At 38.5% G+C, this 26720-nt stretch overlaps 1 protein-coding gene across 1 annotated transcript in view; it reads left to right on the top strand.

Moving 5' to 3' along the window:
- SLC35F5 (solute carrier family 35 member F5) overlaps positions 1-26720 on the top strand; it is a 43471-nt gene that overhangs the window by 6682 nt on the left and 10069 nt on the right. Inside the window, exons 4-12 of the mRNA XM_014599511.3 lie at positions 1193-1255; positions 2740-2821; positions 4653-4843; positions 6673-6754; positions 8902-8989; positions 9560-9624; positions 9945-10049; positions 12410-12569; positions 17773-17863. Of these exons, the coding sequence (XP_014454997.1) occupies positions 1193-1255; positions 2740-2821; positions 4653-4843; positions 6673-6754; positions 8902-8989; positions 9560-9624; positions 9945-10049; positions 12410-12569; positions 17773-17863 (927 nt within the window). The remainder of the gene's footprint in view (positions 1-1192; positions 1256-2739; positions 2822-4652; positions 4844-6672; positions 6755-8901; positions 8990-9559; positions 9625-9944; positions 10050-12409; positions 12570-17772; positions 17864-26720) is intronic.

Genomic DNA, 26720 nt, shown 5'->3' with positions numbered 1-26720 from the left:
ATATCCTATTTCTTTAGAAGAATTCTGATTCGTTTGATTGCAAACTTAATATGCCATTCATGCTGATCAGGCTTGTTTTTTGTGATCATGCTTAGGAAAATGTGTAGAATGTTTCTTCCCCCCTTTCCTCCCCACCTTTTATCTCCCCATAAAGTATATGCATAGCAGTTTCTGTTAAATTGCTCTTATAGACAGGGATCATATTTCTCCTACCATAGGCATACTTTACATTTGCATTTAGTGATGGCCATTAACTTCAGGATCTAACTACTCTAAACTTCCATGACACTTGGAACTTAAACCAGATTGCAGAGGTATAAAAAAATACAAGCAGCATGGTTCTGGTAACTAGGACAGTAGATCTGATACCAGTTCTAGGCAAGATAATAGAAATGTTGATCATTGATGATGATTTTTTTTAAGTGGATCCTTTTAAAGAATGAAATCAGTTTTATTTAGAGAAGCTGACAGTTGGATTGATAGGAGTAGCTTCACAGGTAACAGACTTCTCTGCACAGCAGCAGTACAGCCCACAGTAAATGGTCTAAGGAACTGGCTATCTGACAGATGTTATGCCAATTGTCAGTAGGGTTTCAAATACTCATTGAAACTGGACTTCATAGTCCTTATGTGCAATTTTACACGTGCTCTGGAGTGGGGGAACGTTTTAATTGGAATGGCTCTTGGGAGCTGCTTTAATTAAAATATCTGCAGCATCTCAATGTATTCACCGTTCCACGTTTTCAAAATAACAGCGGGAGCACTTTCAGTGAAGCTCGTTCGACGAATGTTAAAGTGCCCCCGCTGTCATTTTGAAACGCAAGGGCACTGAATACATGAGATGCTGCAGTACACTGGAGCTTTCTGATTAGACCACTCCAACAGACTCAATCTGCTGGAGTTAATGAAGTCTGCTCTGATGTGCTCCAGTTGGAACGTGTCGGAGCCCATGGAGAGGTGCTCTATGGGACTAGACCCTAGTCCTGTGCCGAGAATTGTGCAGATGGCTTGTGGCCCTTTGAGTTCTGTATGAGTGCAAGAGAACACTGGCAGGGTTTTTAATACTCCTCTTCACCATATTATGGCCCGGTTAAACTGCCCATTAAGCACCTTTTTATACTAAAATGTTTGCATTCATTAGTGTCATTTGACAGTGGGTTGGTAGCGTTTTAAATGTACCATTTCTAATTAGTTTGCAGATGCTGAAAGTTATTTTGCTGCTTGTGCAACAGACAACACTGTAAAGAGTTCTTTGGTAAGTTTCTTAATGTTAAGCTGCCCCTGTTTTTGTACGATAATGATGCACCATGTCAGTCATTTCCCTCCAGTTCACACATTTGAATTAGATTTAAAAGCATTCTGTAAATAGGATCAGTTTAGCCTCTCTTTTAACCAAAATTATTAAAAAGCATTTAGCCAAAATGGCAGTAATATGTGAAATACAAGGCATAATGCTACTTACTGGGAGAGAGATGTGAGATCTCTTTCTCAGATAAACATTGACATTGAATTTACACTGGACTAGGTAATATATCTCTGCGTGTCCTAAAAGGGGGATGTTCCCAGATCCATTTCCATACTTGGCGAAGCAAAGCGTAGATCTAAATGTCTTTCAATCTAAGGCCACACAATATAACACATTCCTTCAGTTACTAGAATATATTAGAATACTTTGGTCCCTTCCTATAGCTTGAAAGGGACAGGGAGTGCCTTTGCCTTCGGCGGAAAAAAAAATCCTGTTTAGAGGGATCAAATAACAGCAGTGGGCATTCCAGTGGAAGCTAGTGCTTATTTGTGACACTGATCTGATTGAGTCACTGCCTCACTGAATCATGCTTGGTCTGGATGCCCAAAATCAGGTTCACAAAGAATCTAGAACTTTTTACAAAAGATTCACCCCTCATTAAAGGACTGAGAGAGGAAGTAACTGGTTGCTGAAAAGTTGACTATCTCCTAGTAGAAGGTGTGGGTTGGGGTCCCATTTGTGCCCTTCATTTATTTTCTGCCCATCTGACCATATCAAAAGAGTTCACAATCTCTTTTAGAAAATTGGGGTATTGTACCTAAATTATACATATGTGCAGTAGGGGCCAGTTGATACTGGCAATGGAGCACACTGTTAATTTTCAAGCTGATAGATGTCACGCAAAGTGAGTGCACAGTAGTGCTTCCCAGGCAACGGTGGAGTTTACAGTTATTTTTACATGCCCTCCCAGACTATTAAGTACATTATACATTAGATTAACAAAAATTAAATAGGAATGCTTAATAGTTCTGTATTAACACTTCTGTTTTTAAACAACTTAATTTGTCGAGTGTGTCAGTACATACTTTATGTGGTGCCTCATCCATACTTTATTGACATCAGGCTTTGGGACAGTGGCTTGCCAACATTTTTATTTTTAAGTATCTCCAGGACTTCCATAAAACTTACTATATTTGGGTGAAGCTAATGTATTTGATAGGGTTCATATATTTTTTTTTAAATGTTGACTTTTAAGAATAGTTTAAAATATATATTTTAATCTGTCCGGATGTGGCAAATGCATTAAAATGAAATTTCCTGGTTAGTGAAAGAGTTGATGCTGCTATCTAAACACCCTGCCTCTGTTGCTGTTTCACCCACATTGTTTATATCAGTGTCTTAATTTAATTCTCTGATATACTAAATTAAAAAGAACAGTTACATTGTAAGCAATAATATTAACTGCATATGCTGCTTGTCCTGCTGCATTTCAGAGTGAACCTTTATATGTTCCTGTAAAGTTTCATGATTTGCCAAGTGAAAAAAGTGGCAGTACTAATAGTGATACTGAAAAAAGTGAGTAAAGACTTTGGAATTTTCAAATGCAAGCTCTTTGGTGCATGGACTGCCTTCCTTTATATCTGTATACTGCAATCATAGTTGCAGATCTAGCTGCACGTCATTTGCCTTCCTGATATCTCTGATTGTACCCACACAGGTTTCAGGCTTCCTTATGCCATTACCTCTCTTGGGATTGAATTTTTCAATTCTCCCAACCTTAAAGTCAGCCCTAGTCTGCAGTGCTTTGTATATCAAACATGGTAACCCAGCAAGACCAACTGTGGTACCTGTTGTTCATTCTTTTGGCTGTTCGTGACGAAGCAACCTTTAGAGAAAAAAATTGTCCATCTTACAGTAATAACAAAGCATTTGGAGAAAAGAGAATTTTAAATCAACATGTGCTCGTATTACCTGAGCTCTGCCCTCTTCCAATGATAGGGCTGGCATGCTTAATAACTTTAGACACCCTAGCAGGTCCTGGACTCTAACCCTTGATCAGATTCCCAAGAAGAGTCACTTTTTATCCAGCCACAGTTCTTTGAATCAAGGCTTTCTTCTCAAAGCTCTCCAGGTAGGCTCTGCAGGTGTCTTGTGAATCCCCGCAGCAGACACTTGAGGTTTTTTGTCTTAAGCACTTCCTCCCTTCCTGCTTGATTAACGTAGTCTCATATTAAATTAAATTAAAAACAGATAGGGCAAACATTCCAATACCCTAGTCTTCAAACACTGTTTTATTAGAATGCACTTCCCTATCTGTTATTATCTCTACTATATTTTAGTTACCATAATATAAACCAATAATGATATATGCATACTGTTATGCTAGCAATGAGTGCTATAGAAAATATTCAGGTTGAATTATAGTTGGTATTCTTAGAAAATAATGGCATTTCAATAAAATCAGAAGGAATCCAGAAGTGAGAATGCTAAAGTTACCTGTGTGAATGCAACCATTAGATCCTTGGCTATATTCTTCTTACAAACCTAGAAGTATTTGCCAGACTCCTGCTGACATTCTTGGGGTGGGGGTGATGTCTGTAAGGCATTTCTCCCCTCAACACTGTACTGTTACTGTTCTGTTCTTGTAGTTTAATGCACGTGATTCATTTTAGAATGAAAGACTCCAAAAAGGTGACTGAACAATGCAAGATAATCCCGTGTGTTTAACGGATTGATGTTTTATTTTCTTTCAAATGTTTCATCTCCAGCTCTCCTTTTCTAAGTAGCAAAAACCTGAGTGAACGTGTGCCATTGAATGCCTGACAAAAACCTTCATTGATTTTAGTTGGGCTATGATTTTGCTGGAACTAAAATATAAATATCACCTTGTTTCTGAACCAACTCTGGCTGTTCATAAAAGTAGTGATTAAATTATGGAAGCCTTTAAAATCTGATTACAAGGGTACAGCAAAATTGTAAGAGCAAAAGCATCACTGTAATTTTCTTATATATGAAAATTGTGTGCAAGCTGTGATTTCTTTAAAGCAAAAATCCAAGAACTTGTGCTATTCTGCATTTTTTTTAAATGCAGTGTATATGTAGGATGGAAGTGGGGAAATTGGATGATAAAGTTAATTTAAGTTTCCAAGGAGTTAGCCTGAATGCATAGCAGTAATTATTTAAAACAATGATAGCGTCCTGTCTCATTAGCAGGGTGGGTACCTAGTAATAAGATAGAAATTCTATAAATAAAAATTAAAGTAAATATTTTGGGTGTTAGAAGCATTTGGTTGTCATTTGTGAAGTATTATAATCAATGGGATAAAAATAAAATTACATTTTTTTCCCTGTTGTGCTTGGGTGAAAAGTTTAATGATCATGTACCACTTTTTTTTTTCCCTTTAAGCTCCCAAAAAGCCTCGTGTAAGGTTCAGTAATATTATGGAGATTCGACAACTCCCATCAAGCCATGCATTGGAAGCAAAGTTGTCTCGCATGTCCTATCCAACTGTAAAGGAGCAGGAATCAATATTAAAAACTGTAGGGAAACTCACTGCAACTCAAGTAGCAAAAATCAGCTTTTTCTTTTGCTTTGTGGTATGTGCTTTTTCTTTCAAGAAATTAAGCAGTCACGCACACATAGTAATGGAAATGAGATGCCTCTTTTTATCAGTAGTTCATCTGTATTTTGCTTCATGAATATGCTAAATGCAATACAACTTTCAATCTGGCATTTAAAATGCAATGCTAAAATGTAAAGTGGATTTTCAAGTTTGTGGTTAATTAGAACATAGCTTCTGCTGCTGGCAGGTCACACCCCTTATTACCCAACATGGGTGTGGTAAGTTATTCAAATAGCCTACTCTGGCAGAAGTCCAGGGCTATTTAAACAATAGTTGCTGTTCCTTCATGTTGTTGCAGAATGGGGTCAGGCCCCGGCTGTGTACCCACAGCTCTGTGGATGCAGCCATGGAGAAGCAACTGTCTTTCTGTTTTGGGGGATGAGGAAGAAGAACTTGTAACTAGCTGATGTCCTGCTTGCTTTTTGTGGTACTCCTGAAAGCTGACACCTTGTCTATCTAATTCTGTGGTATTATATCCGGCCCTGCAATGATGTGAAGAGGTCTACTGGGGAAACAGAGACTGCTCTTCAACTCTACCCCATTAGAAGGGGGTGAGCTGCAAGATTTACTTAATTTCATCTGCAATTTAGTCATCCTCACTTGGTTCTGTTGTAGCTGTTTTCAGTAACATGGGAGTAGAGGCGGTAATGACAAATTTATTAAGAAACAACATTAAGTGAAAGGGAGGAGAGTAATGCCTGCCTTTCTAATGGCAGCTTATCACTGCCACTGGAGAGATTGTATCTAAAATGCCCCTGATAATAGAAGCCATGCAACTCTTTGACGAACAGGAGGTGATTCACAAATAGAACAGCATGAATGTTACTTTAACAAGGAAGTGATTTGGTAACTGAAGCTTCATGGAATGCAAGGATAATACTGAGCATGTCTCCAACATTAGGTGGAAAAACAGGTGTTTCATGTTTAGGACAGGTACTATAACCACTCCCCTCCCCCTCCCCCCCACACACACGCACGTTTACAAATACTCCTTGATTTTTTTTATGCATATACATCCAAATTATATAGAATAGGAGCTATCTTTTCATTTTCTGTAGAAACAAATACTGGTCATGTCCTGCACAGAAAACAAAAAACAATTTCTTGTAAAAGGTATGCAGTATATGCTGCTTTCTTGTTCAATATTTAAAAAGATAGTCCTCTTAAAAATGTCATCAACAACATCCCTGGGAATTCAAGAGATAATAAAATACTTACTGCTTTACATTTACAAAGAGTCTTATCTCGCAGGTATTTTATGAATATTAATGCATGTATCTGATGTAAGTACAGTAATATCACTATTTTAGAAATGGAAATACTTTACCAAATATCAGCCATACTGCTGGTGCATTAATCAGTTTAAATTAGATGAATCTATAATCTCTGTAGACTTCTGGAAATAGTAGATTTTCTCCATTTAGCTATTTAAAATGACTTATGAACATCGTTTCCTTGATTGAGGCTGACTTGCTATTGCCATTTTTCTTAAAAGCATATTTAAGAATTTAAGTCCACAGTACATTATGTTGCAGACTCAGTTGAAACTGTTTTTGATTATCTATTTTTATTTTTCCTTTAGCTACTTAATGCATCTACTTCCTGATAGAAGTTAGAACGGTTGTTCAGGCAGAAGGGCTTAGTTGAAAGTCCTGTTCTGTTTTGATTTTATTTCAGTGTAAATGTTTTGTTTTCTAAATATAGGAAGATCTAAATGCATGAATAAATGCACAAGGAAAACAGGTTTTTAATGCATTTTGCTGCTGTCCTTGTATTCATTAAACTGTTTTTCTTTTTCTGCAGTGGTTCTTGGCAAATTTCTGTTATCAAGAAGCACTCTCAGACACACAAGTGGCCATAGTCAATATCTTATCTTCGACCTCTGGTAAGTTATTTAAAATGGGAAATGTGCATTGTAAGGCCTACTGAAATGCATGTTTATAAGTTAAAGCACTTTTCCTTATGTCAGCACTACATTTCATTGACATATTGTGCCTCCTTTTAGAAGTGTAAAGCTTAAAATAACCAAATGCAGTGGCCTGGAAGTGTTTGCTGTATTATCAAAATTATTTCATTATCCTCATTATGTCTTCCTGCTTTGTTCCATGTGGTCTTTTATCTGCCTAGAACTTCACAAGTACATTACATTTGTATAGGCAAGACTTTCTTGACTGTAACAGTTCAGAGGAAAGTTGATATTCTTTTTTTTTCAGGTGGCTACAACTCACTGTAAAAATCTGCTCACAGATTATTTTTTTTTTTAAAACAAATTGCTTTCTCCATGTAGATTGTCGTAGTTATTTAGAGCACACAGCCATGCGAGAAAGCTATGTATCTCGTGTTCCAAACTAGAAGAGGGGTTGTGGTTTTTTAAGTATTGATAAATCGTTGTTAAAAATTTCAAGCTAATGTAATCATAAAAAAACCCTGAACAGTATTCTCTTGTACACTGAATGCATGTATGTGTCGTTCGAGGACTTGGTGGTTAATATAAGTGATATTAAATACCACAGGATGATGGAAGAAGGGTGGAAGTTACAGTAATGTCAATGGTGAATGTTCCTAAACTGGCCTCCAGAGGCATTAAACACACAATCTTAATAGTTTTGTGTATTTTACAGTTGTAGATCTCTCAAGGAAAAATCTTGTTTTTTGTACAAAAGAGAACAAATGAAGGGACCAGGATATGTGCATGTTTAAGTTTGCTGCATAAAAAGAAGGTGTTCTTTCAAATGGAAATTTGCACTTGATTTAGAGCACTGAGAGCTAAACCACCACAGTTTTAGCTTCTACTTAGTGGTGTGAAATCATACACATGGGTAATTACTTTAGAGCAGTACATTAAGTTCTGGTCCCCTCTTTAGCTTGCTGTGATTTGTTCCCTTTGCAATTTGAATAAAGTACTTCGACTCTTACAGAGTCGATTCTTGTTATCTTACCAAAAAGTGAGATAGCAGGTCCTGTTCCCTAATATTTCTAGGATCTTACTCTGCTTCCATTGTAGTACATTTTAATTTTAAAAGCGCATGAGGTATATTTTTCATCTAACGTGGCAACCATCAATCCTCCTGGATCATGGTGTATGCATAAAGGCCACCTAGACCTTCGATGCATATGCCTGGGTAGGAATTTTTGGAGGAGTGGAGGCTGCCCAGACCTTTCATCCTCCCTTTAGGCCACTGAGATAGAATCCAAAGACCTAACTGAGTCCAGATGTTTGGTGCAGCCATGGCTGTAGTTGTGTAAGTGTCTGGGAATCGAACCCAGGTCTCCTGTGTGGTAGATAAGGATTGTATCACTGAACCACAGGGGACTCCTCATATAATGTAAGAACATAAGAAGTGCCATACTGGGTCAGATCAATGGTCCATCTAGCCCAGTGTCTTGTCCCTGATGGTGGCAGGAGTGGATGCTTTAGAGGGAGAGCATTGAACCAGGTATATCTAGAGTGTTCCATCCCCTATTCATTACTGGCTTCTGTCTCTGGCACCAACCCCTTGCATCTCTTGTCCTTGACAAGTTTTCTAAAATGGTTTTCTTTCAATCCATGTTCAGTGAAATGTCTAATTTCGCTTGGCATGATGGATGTGAATTGCCTCGCATCTCAGTTTTGAATATGTTGTTAAACTATAAATATCAGATAATCCATCATTTTGAGGCATGCGGTAGTTACTACTATTTAAAAGGAAATTCAGTGATGCGCAGTTTTAATTTGGGCTGATTTCTAGACTTAACTAAAAATTAAGGTTGCAGTTTAAATATGCAGAACATAAGCTAAGTTAAATATAGTTTGTTTGTTTGGTGTAGATTTTAATCTCAGTTTATACATAATCTACATATCTAAATAACAAAATAAAATTAGCAACGAATTTAGACACTAGCTCCATCGCAGAGATTGAGAATGAATTTTTGAAAACTAAACTGAAGTGTTAAACAGACAATTTATAAAATAAAAAGAAACTAAACTGATGGCAGGTTAGTTTATTGAACAGGCTGATAACAAAGCTTGATCACATTTAACTTCTCTTGCAGGGCTTTTTACCTTAATCTTAGCTGCTGTGTTTCCAAGTAACAGTGGAGACCGGTTCACCCTTTCCAAACTCCTAGCAGTTGTTTTAAGGTAGGAATGTAAACTTCTTAATCTTCCTTTTTCCTTCAATATGCTAATTTCATTTATACTTTTCTAAGTAAATGGATTTACTTGTACAATTTCAAGAGTAGCACATATTGGTAAGTTTACAGGGAAATTCAACGCTGGTACCAAGGGGCCCTGCTTCTTAAATGTTAAACTTTTTTTTATTCCTTTTATGCTAATTAAAATCCCAATAGTGCAGAAGTCTCAGAAACACAAGTAAAGGAGGATTAGGGTTAAGAACTGAATTTGTAACCTTAACGGTGTTACAAAGCCCCTCTGGAACCAATAGTTTGTTAAATATTTTTGCTTGAAGTTATTCTTGGGTCAAGTGCATTAGTATCTATCATCTGGGAGCTGACTCAAGTTTTGTTTGTTTCTGAAAAGTAGTGTGAATTCCAAGCTCTTAAATATTTAGGTAGGTTAGTAAATAGTACTCCTTTTGGCTTTACCACTCAAATTTACAAATATCTAGATTGGTATCTTTGTGGATTTTCCACTTCACATTATCTTTTTAAATACTTTTAATGCCTAAACAGTTGATATTTCTTTTTCTAGCATTGGTGGTGCAGTACTTGTTAATCTATCTGGGTCTGACAAATCTGCTGGAAGAGGTACAATAGGTATATAAATGTTTTTCATTTCATACTTAAAGTGAAATTAAGGTAAAGATGTTGTAAATTTGACATGACACAAAGCTATGGGGTGGGAGTGGAAAGGTAACACCAGTTATGTACAGACTCCAGAAGATTGTTTTAAACGACTGCCAGAAGGGAGTGATTATGGAGTTTCAAGTTTAATTCATTTTATGTAGTAATAGATTCTATAAAAACTTATTTGCAATAAAACATTCTCCACTAGAGTGTTTAAGATTTAACTGAGCATGTTTCTAGAAAATATGATTCGTAATATTATGCCTAATGTGTTTGTTTGATCTTTACAGGTTCCCTTTGGTCTCTTATAGGAGCAATGCTATATGCTGTCTATATAGTTATGATAAAAAGAAAAATAGACAGAGAAGACAAGCTCGATATACCAATGTTCTTTGGTAAGGATAGAAATTGCTGTGTTAATGAAAAACTTTCTCTGAGTCACCAAATACATTTTTTTCTCTTTTAGGCCCCAGTCTTGCAGTCAATTAAATGCTGACATAAAGTGAAGCATACCTAAGCATTTTGCATTTGGGAGGACCTACTCCAGTTTTATTCCAGATTTAGGGCCTGATCTTGATATATGAGAAACAAACAGCGGCAACTTTCCCTGTAGTCAGTGGGAGTCTCAGGCTGCATACACACTTCAAATGATCTGAGAAAATTCTCCCAAATGTTTTTCACCTGGTAGAAAAACGTACCTGGAGACACCTAAACAGACATTCAAATGTTGAGCCCTTGAAGACTGGAGAGCTTGCAGTACTGAATGGGTATACAGGTCTGCCCTGTACACTGCTGCCATTCTGTCTCTGGGCAGACTGAGGGAGTCTACAGCAGGCGCGGGCAAAATGTATCCCACGGGCCACGTGCAGCCTGCCAGGCCGTTCTATCCGGCCTGGGGGTCCATAAAAAATTTAGAAAATTCATATTTATCTGCCCCTGGCTGCCTATCATGTAGCCCTCAATAGCTTGCCTGTACTCAGTAAGTGGCCCTTCGCCCAAAATAATTGCCTTCCCCTGATCTACAGAGATGCTGCAGTGTGTGCACAGAGTCCCCCTGGCTGTGCACTTTCAGCTCTGCAAGATCTCTGCTCCTGAGGTGCTCAGCATTTTAATATCTATTCAGGTGTCTCCAGGTAAGTTGGATTTTTTTCCTACCACAAGAAAAAACCTGGGAATATTTCCCAGACTACTTTAACATGTGTACACAGCCTCAGCTGCATTATAAATTTCATTTATGGACATTGGAGTAATCTACTGCTGCTAATTTCCTTGATGAATTCTTTATTCAGTAAAAATTGTACTGATGTGTTGAAATCACCTTTGATAGAATATTGGTTCCCTAGGGAGTAGTTCTCTAGCCATTACATTTAGCCAACCATACTATGTCTGAAGTCCTGATTGTAGATCTGAAACAACAAATGGTACAATAGAGCCTTGTTAATCTGCAGAGATTTGGTGTCCCGTCAACCTTTCTAAGCAAAGACTTAATTGTGAAGTGGTGTTGTGAGTTTTTGTATTAAATATATTTGTGGTAAATGTACTTATATCATAAATTTTCCAAACTAAATGGGAATTGATTATGAAATCAGCAAAGTATATTTTATGATAATTATCTTTTTCTGTCAATTCACACAAATCAGTAATTTTTCTCTGAGTCTCTCAGTCTTCTACGCAAATTAACACAAGAAAAATTATAATAGAGTATCAGTATTCCAGTTGAGAAACAGAACTGCTGTCCCAGTAGAACACAGATATGTAGACTCATAGTATGGGCAGTATCTTGTATATTATTACTTCTTTTATTTGCCATTGTACAACCTCCTTGTGGCAACTACAGCAGTATATTTTTTTTATTAGAAGATGGTTTTTTAGAAATTACTTTATATTTTTAGTAATCTAAAACTATTTAGTAGATGAAAATAGAGCTGGTGCCAGCTAACTCTTCCAGATGATCAGCCAGTCTTTCAGTGAAAGCTTTTGAGCCAAGGCATGATGAAAACCACTGTAGTAGCTATTAACCCGGAATTAAAGTTCCAGCCTGTTTTCTTAAAGAGTTGCCTGTTTGCTTATCCTTTGACAGACAAACACTGAAATCCTGTTTTTTCAGATCCATTTCTTTTGATGATAACATTTGTGTGTCTGTCTTATGCATCCCTGCTTCACTTGACCAGGTGGACTCCTGCAGAAGCACGTATTGGCTTGCACCACTTACAGAAATCTATGCAGCTATGTGCTGGTGACATTTTTCTTACTGCTTATGCCTTGTTTCATGACCAGCTATCATACCAGGACCCTATATTACAACAGAAAAAAAACCCAGGGCAGCCCCTCCAATGGTTCTTTACTATCTGCTGTTGAATCAATAGGGGAAAAAAAGAGTGGTTGTGATCTTCAGGCTATCCCACAGCTCCCTATGTTCTAGGAGATCCTTGTTCCTTATGTAAGTTCTTTCTTCCATGGAGTCAGAATTATTGCTTTGTTCATGGAAAAGCAAACATCTTCTAAGTTGAGGTGACTAATTAAAAACCAAAAAGCAAGCATAAATCAAATACCTGACTATACATATTCCTGGTTGGGTTTTTTTGCGTAGAAAACTAGGCATAGGAATAACTTATTAAAGTAGGTATTTTGCAGCCCTTGAAAGCATTTGCACTGTAAGAGTAGCAGAATATGGAGAGGAAGAAGTAATTACAAAATGAAGCCAATAAGAATGGAAATTCAGAATTACTAACATTATCTTTGGTTTTGTGCTCAGGTTTTGTAGGTCTGTTTAATCTGCTGCTACTGTGGCCAGGATTTTTCCTACTTCATTATACTGGATTTGAGGCCTTTGAGTTTCCCAATAAACTAGTATGGATGTGCATTGTCATTAATGGCCTTATTGGAACAGTTCTGTCAGAGTTCCTCTGGTTGTGGTATGTACTATTTACTGCATGCAAATTGTACTAGTGCCCATTTAATTGTGATCTGTTGAGATATTAAAATGATTAGGCTTTGTTTTTTGCTTTCTAATGACCTGCTAAGGCAGTGAGTTAGGGAAAGTCATTCGATGCATTGCACTATGCTGTTTAAGAGAAATGCCCACATAACTTTTAAAGAGAAAATGATGTGGATTTGTAGAAAGAAGCACTATGAAAGAGAGCTGAGAAGATTAAACACAAACAATATAAAAATGTTATGAGATAAAAAACTTAAGCACTTCAGGTAGTGTAGTACTACTGTAGTGATTGTCTTACAGACTCAACTTTAAATGAGCACATATTCATTTTCTCAATTGTATGAATTTTATATTATAGCAGTTCTTCAAATTCCAATCTCTTGCATCATGTAGGCAGTGCAAGAATAATACCTAGTGAAGTATTTCATTACCTGAAAAGTTTAAGTAAATTAAATCTTTGAAAAAACAAGTTCCCTAGAATCTCATTAGTGTGCATTAATCTCCAGGAGGTACCCCGCAAACTAGTAAGTCATTAAACAAAAGTATAATGTATAATATGATGATGCCACTATATAGGTCAGCAGCAGCAAGAATTGAAATCCAGATATTTTTGGTCTGCTGCACAAAAGCTGTAGCAGACTTGCAAAACCTTACTGTAGACCAGAGGTTTTCAACCTTTTTGGATCAGTGTACCCCCGGTGGCCGGATGTGGAGTGGGGAGGGGAAGGGGTAGCGCACAGGTGCCGTGTGCGAGCTTCCCCTGCTCCTGCACTGGGCAGCACCTGCACAGTAGTGCAGGATGGTTCATGGCAGTGCTGTGCCCCTGCCCACCCACGCGTACCCCCTAGAGTCTTCTCAAGTACCCCCAGGGGTACGTGTACCCCCAGTTAACAACCCCTGATGTAGACTATCCACTAAAGCAGTGATTCTCATCCAGGATGCCATGCCACCTTAGAGTACCTTGAGGTCCTTTCAAAGGTGCTGTGAGGTGCCACACAATGTTAGCACTGTTGGGTATGCAAACACAAGTCACAAGACTAAACCCAGAGATTTCATAGAAATCCATACTTGTGGCCTTTCTGAGTCCTTTGCAATGGAAAAACTGCTGTATTATCTTTCTGTAAGCAAAAAATAAAATGTGAAAACTGAGAGCTGTCATTTTCTGAGGGGTATCTTCAGTGTATATCCAGGGATGCCTCAAATCTAAAAATGTTGAGAACCACTGCATCCGGGGGTGACAGATTACACATACCGGGCTCCAAAGGAGGGTGTTTTGGTGTGCAAAGCTTTTTCTTTTCATTTGGTTTCGGTCCAAATTAGACCAAAATGAAATTTGTTTTTATAACGTCCCACAAAATAGAAATTCCAGCACAAGTATGGTATCTCCAAATGTCACGTGTCACAGGCTCTCCTGCTGCTCAGCTGTTTCACTGTGCTGTTACAGCTAAGAAGAATATGAATTTCACTCAGCAGTTGCCTGGAGTCCCAACACCCTGACATTCTGAAATCCTTGGCCCTGAAGTAGCCCTACAAGAATCCAGGGAGGGTATCAGGAGCAAGCTACAAGGACAGACTCTGTTTCATCAGAAAATCTCTGGTCGGCTCTGGAGTACAAATGAATCGCAGAATGTTGTTTCTCTCTATTTTGGTTACTTTAAAAAAAAAACTAATTTGAGAGATGCTTTGTAGTATTAACACCACCTATAACTTACTATAGTTATGTATGAAATAATTGCTGAAATGCAGAGTAGAATTGCTAAATTGACAGGAGCAGGAAAGAATGATCAAATTACCAATTTAACACTACCTTGATTTTTTTAGCCCCTTTCAAAAGACAAGCCATTTAAATGTTGACACCTTAACTACTGCATGACATTAGTGATTTGGTGTAAATCCAGTCAAGGAAGTCTCTTTTTGTTCCCAGTTTTACTCTATAAATTTCTCCAACGATCTTGTTTTGCTGCGTAGACACCCTTTACTACCACACCAGAAGCTTTGCTGCTTCTGTTTTTTAATTGACATTTTCACTTAATTTCCTTCTTTCACAAAACTTTTTTCAGCAGCCAGCATCCTTACTTTTGCTTCTTGCTTTTTTTTTTTGTTTGTTTTTAATCTTACAGCTATTATAAATGGCCAGTCTGGTCATCCTGTGTTTTGTGGAAGTCAGTCAGGAGGATCCAATGGCTTGAATTGGGAGTTCTCTCATACTTTAATTGAAGAGGCTCATGAATTAAATTGGCTCATGCATGAAATCTCGACTTACAAAGCGTTTCTAAATGTTTGTTCAGATATTTGAGTCTAAGAAGTGTTAACAAATTGGACATTTTTATTATTGAATAAAATAACTTCCCCTTCAATGAATCCAGTTTCTCACACATTTTGTGTGATATTACACAGACTTTCCAAGCCATCCATATATTTGCACAAGAGAAAATAGGTAGACAACATTTAAATAAAAAAAAAAGATATTTTTCAGTTGAAGCTCAGTATCCTGTTTTATATTCAGTACTTGGCACAGCTTTTTGGGGAACTAAAAAACAGTGTGACTCTTGTTGTTTGACAGTGATAATGAAACCAAAGGGTACAGGTTTTCCATTTCTACAGATTTCCCTGAAAGCATCCAAATTACAGATTTATGTGATAGTCCAGATGCTTTTGCTGCCATTAGAGACTGAGTGAATAGGTAATTAGTTCAGTGAACAGTATTGACTGAAGTGAGTAAGCAAGCATTTTCAAAGTTATTGAATCACTGATTCTTTGTGTCAGGGCAGAACAGTTCTCATGAAGGTATTATCTGTTGCTGAGCTTTATTTTGTGTTTGGGACCATTGATTTGATGGATCACACAGTCTAATTTACAGCCTTTTGTGTTGAAAGTGCCTTTAACAATACCAAAATGGTTAAAACTAGACATGCCTGACCCTGCACCCTTTTTTGCACTCAGTAACCTGTAGAACTAAAGAATATTTCAAATGCTTAGTAATTCTTCAGAGTAAAAGTTCCATGAAAATTAGGGAGGTGCATGGTAATTGAGTTCGCGGTGGTTATTTTTTTTCCCCCTTAAACTGTACTCAGTAGCTTAATCATTTTTAAATTAAATTTGTTCTGCAAAGGAGTTTTAAAGAAGGAGCCTGGGCTCTTTTGCTATTTATAAAGAGACTTGATATATTGTTTATTATTCAATAAGTTGAATAACCTGCTGAACTTGAGATTCCTTTGTGATTCACTCATTTAAGAAGGCGAATGGCTTTGAATATGTCAGTGGTTTTCAACCTTTTTAGGTTAGGTCACCTCTCCACAACCTTTTTTGAATGTGGCAGAACCCAATAGAGAACCACCGCTGTGCTGCCCTGGCTTCTCACTGGGTCTCAAGTGGGTGATGCTGCCGCCAGATAAAACTGCCCTGCGTGCCTCGGGCACAGCCAGACCGGGAAGGGCTGTGGCATGGCTCTTCTGCCTCATTAGCAGGGGTATTGGTTTTCTCTGTTTAAAAAATACTAATTCTCTGATTGAAATCCCCATTGAAATCCACTTTTTCCGTGATTGAAATGAAATGCCTGTGCATGCGTGCGTGCGTGTGTGCACGTGTATCTAGCTACCAGTTGAACACAATGTTTTATGGAGATATTTACAATTTTAAAAGCAATTTGGAAGCCTACCAGTGCCTCAGTCATTATACTAAAATAAATTCTAAATGCCTGTATATTCTGGCATTTGATTTTAGGTGATTTTTTTATCATGGAAAATCAGAGTTTGCCCTGCCCCCTTCACTCACCAGGATGCTGGTCCAGCTGCAGCTGTCTCCCCTGCTGCTCTGCGGTGGTGAGCAGCTCTGAAATGCCGGTGCCCTGACCCTACCCCTCCCTGCGCACAATGTGTCACTGCTGCCATGTGTCACCTGGGTGGCTGTGGCGGCACAGCACTTCTTCCTGCGTTGGGTCCTGCCTGTTGGGCTGCAGAGGCAGCTCCTGCCTGGTGCTGGTCTGGCTTGGCTGCAGCCCGGCACCCCACTATGGGCGCAGGGGGGCACATGCCCCCCTGCTCCCACACACATCACCTGTGCCCTCCTTCACCCCATAAACTTACCTGGAGGGAGCAGCAGAAGCTGCTTCCTACCACCCTGCCTGGCTGCCACATGTGTGTGTGCATATGCCCATGGTGCCCCCTGTCCCATTCTCCGCCAGGGAAATGAAATACTACGTCCCACTCCCCCCAACCCCAAGCAGCCCCTTGCAGGCTGGAGTTCTACCAGCCTGCAAGGGGAACCTGCCATTTCCTGCATTTTTGTCCAGTAAAGGGAAGAATCCACATTGTTTTCTGGTAAAGGGGAAACCCGGATCCCCGCTCGTTAGAGTCCTCTGATCATCTTAGAGCAGGCAGGAAAGCTGGCTTGTGCTGCACCCCTTCTTGGTTGAACCTTGCACAGCATCTCATGGAAATTGGGGCATGGAACTGTCCTGTGTGCTTTTGTTTCTGGGACCAGTGTTTTCAGGGAAGGAACGGACCATGAGCCAGCTGTTGACAGCCTTAAGAGTATCATAAAACTATAATGCAGGAGGAGTGCAGCATGCCACAGCCCTGTGTGTGGGGCACTTTAATCTGGCCAACACAGGGGCGCCAGCATTATGACACCCCTGGGGGGCCTTGCGGCATCCTATTCGAGAACCACTGCCCTATGTAAACGAGAGCGTAGCAGGAAGATTGTATTACCTGTGTGGGGCATTGGTGTGACACTATTACTAGAAAAATGTTGGTGTTGACACTTCAGAAAGGATTCAGAAAATGATTTGAAGCTCTGCAAAACTATTTTTTGAGCAAAACTAAAGAATCATGGTTTATTTGAAGAAGTTGAGCTGATTGTGATCTGGAAGTACCTATGTGTGGGAGAAAATCTTTGGTAGCTGGATAGCTTTTTAAACTAACAGATAAAGGCCAACCAGATGGACGCACTCAAAATGGAAATGAACTGTTTAAAAGGATAATCGCTTTCCTTAGGGAAGTGGTTAATTTTCTGTCACCTTAAAATCAAAAATTATATGTCCAGGGTAAATGAAATGGTTAAAGCAAACATTAACCAATAGTTAAGCCTTGATTTAAATTTCTGTTATTCTTTACTGTATTACTTTTGTTGTTCTTTTTCTTTAAATCTTTTAAATAAGATTTCATGTTTCATATTTTTAGGGGCTGCTTTCTTACCTCATCACTGATAGGCACCCTTGCGCTAAGCCTTACAATACCTCTGTCTATAATAGCTGACATGTGCATGCGGAAGGTAATGTACACTTGTTTACTGATACATTTTGAGCTATAATGCCTAAGCTGTTTTTTTTAATGCAGTGTCAGTGTTTACATTGTTAAAACTATACAGTGGACTGTATTTTTTCTTTATTCTCACTTAGTAATTGTCAAAGTGCCTTTTCAGTCATCCCTTTCATCTGTATCCTGTATTTCATCTCATCTCAGATTTGTATTTTGTATTGCTTGTTTAATTAATTGGGCTGAGATTACTTTTGATCAAAGTGTTAAGTCTGAGGTGGGATTTGGTGGCTGCCTACAAACTCGTTAGGGGAGATCAGCAGCAAATAGGAAGGGCCCTATTCCCCCCAGCAGCACCTGGGGTAATGAGGAACAATGGCCAGATGCTGCTGGAGAATAGGTTCAGGTTAGAGATTAGGAGGCAGTATTTCACTGTTAGGGTGGTTAGGATCTGGAACCAACTTCTTAGGGAAGTGGTCCTCACTCCTACCTTGGGTAAATTCAAAAAGAGGTTGGACGAACACTTGTCTGGGGTTGTGTGATCCCAGCGTGTCAGACTAGATGATCTATTCAGGTCCCTTCTGACCCCAAACTACTATGAAACTATGAATTAAAATCTCCTACTTCTAATACCTTACATAGTCAGTCATATAAGTATATCTAAAAATGTATAGAACCAGGACTCCCTAGAGAGGGACTTAAGTATATAAAATTCTTCCTGTGGCCTGCATATCTTTAAAATATTCAATTTGTGATGTTAAAACTCAACTGTAGACTAACACCACAGCAGATAGAGAATTTAAGGCTTAATTTTTAAATCTTATAAGTTGGTAAATATTAGATGAAATGTGCAAATCAGGTTCCCAATTAAACACCCTTTTATAATCTGTCCTAATTCCATGGATATTAGGAGTTAAATACCTGTGAAACAATGTTGTATGTGATTAAATCTAAGTATCTGAAAATATGGTGTTCAAAATAGAGACACGGTAGTTTATATTCCGTCCTGTTAATTTAAAGAACTAACAGTCTTGCTACTTACTGCCCTTTGAAAGGGTCTAGGGGGACCTAACCTTGTGTGACATAAAGTAAATCCTCCTGGGAGCATAGTGTACGTCCCAGAAATGTAGTATCACAGGAGATAGTCTGCCACAGCAGGATGTTCCTGATGCCAAACTTCTTGGAAGTAGTTTTGGAACAAATAAACCATTTTTCTAGAAATTCTAGTCTTATCACAACATAAACCATTTGAACTTTTGCAGCTTTTTGGAATAGCTATCAAAACTGGCACACAATATTGCTTGTGGAGGATGTGGGGGAAAGACATTTGTGCACAACATTTTTTAAATCAGATATTGTTTTTGCACCCACATTAGTTTCCTATGCCAGCTAAAATGAAAAATATTTATCATATTTTGTAACAGTTAATGGAAGAGTTCTAGTGATTTTTTTCCCTTTCTTATAATTAAATATTAAAATGTTAGTGCTGCAATTTAAAATCTGATAAATAAATGGAAAAGTCTCTCTTCTGTTATACAACTGAAATACTGGAAATTTTGTATGAGATGGTAAATCTTCACCTTGTTCATTAAGCAGCATGGTACTTTAAAAGTAATTTATTTTTGCTGATACTATATTTTATAACTCTGAGGAGCTGCCCTTTGTAAATAAGACCTTTGCCTGTCACTGAAATGCAGTTTCCTTTGGAATATAATGTTTAATGCTACACAGCAACTTAGGACAGGAAGTGATACCAGCTGCCAAAATTAGACTCTAGTCAGGTCATTCAGGGTTAACCCCCTTACTCTGATGAGGCCATGTGTCTCTTAATGCCTCTGCTGCACATTACATATTTTGCACAATTAACTCAGTAATTGTGCATTAAATTTAGACCGGCCACACATGCACTGCAAACAGTTAATCATGTGATAATGACTTTGCACATGTGGTTACTGTAAGTTTTATTGCACAATTAATCAGTTAATCATGTGACAACTAATTGCGCAATAAACTAGACCAACCACACATGCAAAGTAATTATCACACAATAAAATGACTCTCCAGCTATAAAAAGAGCCAGTCAGCTATAGGTCTGTTGCTTGGAAATGTGTAACAACTCTATGGCTGGTTTCTATCCAGCTTTAATTTGAATGTGTAGCAGGGTCCCAATATCCATGGTCTTTTGAACCAATGTGCCAAGTACCTGTTAATGGCTCAGTCTGCCTGTTGCTTGTGACTTTCACCGGACTCATATTCTTTTGTATTTTCTCTTGACATTTTTCGTCCAGATCTGCCTCTTAGTTTGAAAGGTGCCAAAAAAACAAAGATCATTGTAGTTGTTGATACATAAAAGTCTATAAATTTATATGAATATCTCAGGCAAATTGCTTAAGTAGGGCAGTTGGAGGTGTCTGCATGAATTGTACAGGAGTCGTGTATTATCTGTAGCTTCCAATTTATGCCACCTTTTCAGCAAAAGCTTACTTCAGAAGGTAATGAGCTGTTGTAATTTTTAACTCCTTGTATAGATTTTTCATTTGGGTTTTCTTACATTACTTTTGAGTTTTTCTCTTTGTTTGTTTACAGTTTACCCCTATTGTGAAACATAAAAGTAGGGAAGGAATAAAGTTGATCAACTTTGTTCAACAGGAACATTTAAAAACTGATTGTGTTCCCAAGAAAAATGTTCAATTCTCATGACAAATTCTGACTTGCTTGCTTTGAAATGCATATTTTTGTTTCTCGGTTTTGGGAAACCCACTTTTTTTAGTTTACATCTTGGTTTTTCAAGCTCCCTTTTTAAACTTCTCGCCTCCTGAAAAAGGGGTTTTATAAAACCTAGTTTACTGAAATCTATCTATCCAGTTTTTTCCAGTTTTTTTTTTTTTCTGTTGCAAAACAGCCTGCTTTGGTGAGTAACTGGTATCTTAACTCAGGTGAGAGAGGCTTCATGCCTTGGCTTCTGTTAATGCTGCCACAGCCATTGCTTCAGGTGAGGGGGAAGTCTTTTTGTTCTGCTCTTTTGTAAGCCATTTGTTGTTTGAAAAGTAATAGGAAAACTCAAGACGTTTCTCACCTCCCAAGGGCTCCCTATTATTTTATTAATAACTTCAGTAAGTGGGGATTGAGAAAAATCTGTTGCTCAGGAAGCAGCCAGATAAAAGCCCTTATATAGGAAAACCTCTTTTTCTACTTGTGACTAAGACTCCATAAAATGTGTGCAACTCCTTGAATACTGCAGTGCTCAATAGGAAGTATATGATCTGTATGATAACATTTCAATGTATAGCTTGCTACATCTGTAATATGTAGTAGCAATATCTTGTTCTGTTGTCGGTCATCCTTTTGCTGTTTTTATTGTTATATTTTAATGTTAAATACATTACTTCTTAGTGGTGGCTTTCCCAAATACAGTACCTTGTGAAAGTTAAGTGCTCAAAGTAGAATTAGTTTGTGTTTTGTTAAAGGTTTTTAATTACATCATATCAGGCTGACTCTTGCAATGAGTTCATCGCTATATATGTTTGTTATGGAGATATAGTAGTAACATTTTAGGTCAGTCAGGATTTTTGCAGTGTTGATTCTACTACAGTGGTAAGTCATATAAAAAAAGACCTTTCTTCAGGCCTTCCCCACAGGGAAGAAAATGCATGATAGCAAGATGGCTACACTCAAACCGAAGTGTAAGCAAATATCGAGTGTTATGCGTTTTAACGTTTAGTGTAGTCATTTCCAACTGTAGCTCACACCAGGTTGTGTGCTCAAGGGGCCGTGCCTCAGCCTCTCTCCCACAACAGGGCCTGACATGCTAGACATACACACTAGCAAGTGAGAAGAGAGCTGATTATATAAACGCAAAGCATAAGAAGGTCTGGTTGATGCAGGGAAAGGCAATAATAGAGAAAAACAGAGATTGGGAGTGAAAGGAAATACTTCAAGCATATATATTGGTAGATTGGTTTGTGACTAATAAAAAATAGTGTCATATAACTATTATCTGTAAAAACCACAAGGCTTCCCAGTGCCTAAATTATACCAATCTGTAAAATGGGCAGAGTACCCATTAAATTATAAATCCTCACATGAAAGTATTCCTGGTAGCAGTCTTATTTTAGATGGGAGCAGACAGTCTGAATTAGCAAAAGTTTTCTCCTTTCATACATTTGAATTCACAAAAATGTCTACAGGAGCAGCTTAGACATTCAAGACGTGTTATTCAGCATGGCGGTCTGTTCACACAGTTGTTGAATTGTACCTCTCCTCTCTGCTGTGTGGTGGGGGAAGAACCTTTTGGTGGACATAGCAGCCTCCTCCAAAAATCCAGGGGTTTTCTCTCCACTGTATGCAGAGAATTGTATTTATGTCTTGCCTCTGAAATATTAGATACTGTAATGTTTTTTGTTCCACTTTGAGGTAGTTTGTTTACATTTAGCTATAGAAATAGTTGGTTAGACAAGGGTTCTCTTTCATAATTCATTCCCAAAAAGTAACAGTTTCTTTTCTGAACTATTAGCTAAAATAGACTTGCAGCTCAGTCCTTTAAATGAATCAAACTTATTCTATGCGGGTACAAATGCAAAATGCTTGCAACTATTGAGACAGATGAAATGGCAGAGACAGCTTTAAAGTACTGTTAGATGGGAGATGCTGTGTATCCTAATGTAGAGGCAACAGTATGTAATTATTTTTATGACACTCCTCACTATTATCTGAGCACCTTTAATCTCTGTTAGATGTTTGAGTTGTTATTAAGAAGCCCAACGCATTTAATAATTCATCTAACTTCCTAGACTCCTATCATTTCTATTTGCTTTTAACCTTGTTTCCTCTTTTCATAAATCTTTACCTCCCTTTACATTCTGTTGCTAGCTGCTAGCAAAATCTGTTCTAATCCTGCTCCTCTGTATCATCTACTACTGTTTTCCCCCTCCCACCTTCTCCATCCCTGCTACTTTTTCCATCTCTCCCTTTCTTTTCCTTCTGGTCTTATACCTGCTTCTTTTGGCTTTCCTGTCCCATCTACAGTAAAATCAGTAACGTCCTTTTCTTTTACCTCCTACTGTCTCCTCGCCCTTACTGAAAACTGCTGCAGCTGCTTCCTTTAGTCTGCCTTTATGATTGTGCTTGTTCTGACAGCCCTCTCCTGCCTCCCCCCCAACCGTGCACTCTGCTACTCAGAAGGTGGTAGCAGTGTTGGTTTCTCTCTCTCCTGCTTCTCCTTTGCTTTTCTACTTCAATTACACACTTCCTAGCTTTTTCTTTTTGTCCCCATAGGTGTCTAGGTGTCATCTGCCATCCAGATTACTATCACCTTTAGTTTTGCCTGTCTTCTTTTTTTAGTAGCTTTAGCTATGGCTGGCTGACTGCTGAAAGTGTCTAAATTCTTTCCTCTTTTACCATCTGATACCCAGTAGTTTAACTGGGGGTGGGAGGGAACAGGATGTAGCCAGGGAACCTTCCCTCCAACTCTGGAGAGTCAGTGCTGTTGCTGTAGCACCAACAACCAGGACAGGTAGACCACGCTATTGCAGTAGCAGCAGGTAAGACTCCTGCTTCTCCTACCCCCAACCCTCAGCAGCACCTCTTCTCTTTTTACCCCCTTTTCCACCCACCACAAACTCCCCAGGGTACAAACCTTGCTAGTTTCTGTGGATGCCTTCTACAGCTGAGTTGTTCTGGGTACAGCCGGGTAAGGCAGGAATCCCCAGGGAAGCTAGAGTCATAGATTTGTAGAATTTAGAGGCTGAAAGGGACCTCGTGAGATCATCAGGGCCAGCCCCCCTGCTCATAGGCAGAAAAGAAAAGACTGCTATTTCAAGTTGTATCCTTAAGAGAGAAAAGGATTGGCTTCTAGACATAGAAAATGAGGAATCATATCTCTTGTTGCTTTACTTAAATCCCTTGATTTCTTCAAACACATTTACTTGTATTGGATGCATATCTGGGCAGGCTCTTCTGGGAAGGTTGGTTTTCAAGGCATGTCTTTGGCCCAAGGCCATTACTAGCTCTTTTCTACCTCATACCTCAAACCTGCCCAGGTCTCAATCAGCTAAATTGGTAGAGAAAACTTTTCTCTTCAGCTTTGCTTGTATAGTTATTGCTTTTGCTAAGCTCTCTGGGGGAGCTTATTCCACAGAGCCCTCAAAATGATAGGGTGACTACATAACAATCTCCCTGACATGATTAATACTTTGAATACTTAGTGTATTCAGTGCTTTTTTGAAGTAGTTTCTGTCAGAACAGTATTTTATAGCTTATAATTGTATAGTAATTATGTAAATTGCATAACTAAAATGACATTTTAGGCTTTGATTTGTTATTGTATTAGCAACGCATTAGAAAGTCACATGCATGCTTAAGACGCAAAATATCAAATTTGCTGTAATTATTTGCTTACCTTTTTCTAGCTCTAGTTCACTTAATTCCTTCAATATTTCTTAAGGTAAAGCTTCTGCTAGAGTCACTATTGGAGCTTAAGCATTCCAATTATCTTAGATTTAGATGTATACTAATGAAGTGTCTATACTATTTTGTTAAAATCTTATTATGCTTTCTGTTTTAGTCACTGTAGAAGACTGTGTTTTCTTTCCACAAGGGGGAGCCATGCTTATGGTTAACAAGTGTTTTATACTTTAAAAAAAGTTTCAGCAAGTAAAAAACACTTGTTAATAAGAAAAATAGCATATACACTTGCTATTCTTCTTATTTCCACCCAGGAAGAAGAATTTCTTATAATTTTTCAATTGTTCTTCCTTTTTCATGTGCTTTATTTGGTCTACGACCAATCAAATAGCTGATAAAATTAGAACTTCCTTGTTCTGACCATCCATACTTTCTATGGATACTGTCTTCCAAAATGGCAAGTGGTATTTTTAAATTGAAGCCCAAGTCTCTGAAAATATCTTTTTAAAATAGGAATGTTGGTGTTTGCACTGATCTGCAATACTGGGTTTTGTAAAAGCAAGACTGAAAAATTCACACTAAAATACATTTCAGCTGAACAATGAGTCTCAAATTCCAGTGTAGTTGGAGTGGAGGTGTAGCTTAGTGCCAATTCACTTGGACATTCCTACAGTTGTATAACTTGCCTGCTCATTTTTGGCAACTAAGAACCTTGCCTAGGTTAATTGCTATCAAATTGCTATCAACTTTTAAATGAATGTTAAATGTATGTTAAAGTGTACATTAAATGTATAGTGTGGCAGTGTTAAGATGAGAACCATAATTCTGCTTTTTTCTGTTTTAAATTTTAATTCCGAGTTGCATTTGCATAAGGGTTTGGCTACTTTTACTTTACTCGGTGGGTGCATACAGACATTCAGGGAGGTTAGATCATGTTAAAAATGGTCACCAGATATTCTAACTTAGTTCACCCAGGTACGGATCTTACACTTAGGTCCGTAGTAAAGTCAATCTGAGGGTAAACTATACAGAAATTCCAGGAAGGTTAGACTGGTTGGAAAATGGCTAGCCTGATCTAAGTTAACCCTATCTCCGAGGTAGTCTAATTTAGATTGAGTTGGCCATTTTTTTAGACTGATCTAAGTGTTCCAGACTTCTGTACAGTTCCCAGCACAGCCCTGGGGCTGGAAAAGCCCAGCCATTGGCACCAGCCTCAGGGCTGTGCTTTTCCTACCTCTTTCTTGGCACTGGACTGTTTTTTAGCCCCTTCCCAGACATACAGCGTCCCTCTGTAGGTCAGCCAGCTTCCCCACCACCCCCAGCCCACCAAATCCCGCAGCCCACAAGCTGCTCCTGGTGCTGATTTATCAGCATTTGCTGATGCTGGGAGGCAAAGAAGTAAGTCCCAGGGGAGGGATGGGAAGGATGGTGAAGGGAGGTTCACCATGGGGGTTGTTTGTCTGGGAGGGGGAAATGGGAGGTCTAAAAGAAGCCCCTGGTCCCAGAGGGGTTGGGGAGAGAGGCCCCCCCATCCCCTCCTGTCGACCCTGTGAGCCTCCCTGGTTACGCCAAACCCTCTAGGACTCCAACCCTGCCCCTCTAGACCACCTCAACCCTCCCTTAGCCCCTCCATCCCAACTTACCTTAGATCAGGTAGCTATTTTTAACTCTATCTAACCTCCCCTTAACCTACCTGAGTGTCTATACACAGCCTGTATTCAAAGGTTTTGCAACTGAGCTCAGAATCTGCCCTTCCTTAGCATAGGCTTAAAGCAATTTTGACCAAGCAACAATGGGAAGTGCTGTAAATATGCACTGATGCACTCTTACACATTTCTTGATACCTATATAAAATGTTCACCGTTCTTGTCAGCATTTGAAATGACTTTTGCTTTGGGAGAAGCCAGCTATAAAGGCAAAGAGAGTAGGAGGCTTTTTTCAAAGTGGTCAGTGTTTCTCTGCTTACTAGATAAGTAACTTCAGCAGAAGTTTTATTTTGAAAGCTAGATGCAGTAAGTTCATTTGGGGTTTCCACCAGAGACTACATTGCTAGGTTTGACCCATAGGCTATTTATCTCAAAGGTCTGAAAGCATACTATGTTCAAATATAAAGGCCAGACTATAAAGACTGATGCCCATTAGACACATTGACTTATTGAGAGTATTCACGGTGCATAAATTTTAAGCATGTATACAAATCTTTGCCAGTTCAGAGCTTTTTATTGTTTAGTTGTATGTAGTTAGAGGGAGTCTGGGGCAATTTCTTACTTATGTTAAACTTATAAAATACAGCCTTCATTTTGAAAAATATCAGGTTTTGTTTTAATCTATATCACAGTGGAGTCACTACACTTGGATAAAGCCTTTATGTTTATATTCTTGCCCATAGGAATTGTAATGCCTATAGAAATTGTTACAGATAACTTAAGAAAAATTGCAATTTTTTTTCCAACTCCAAAAGAAATAAAACC

This window comes from Alligator mississippiensis, chromosome 4 (assembly GCF_030867095.1).
Source record: "Alligator mississippiensis isolate rAllMis1 chromosome 4, rAllMis1, whole genome shotgun sequence".
NCBI classification, from domain to species: Eukaryota; Metazoa; Chordata; order Crocodylia; family Alligatoridae; genus Alligator; species Alligator mississippiensis.
This window is presented reverse-complemented; position numbering and strand designations above follow the sequence as displayed.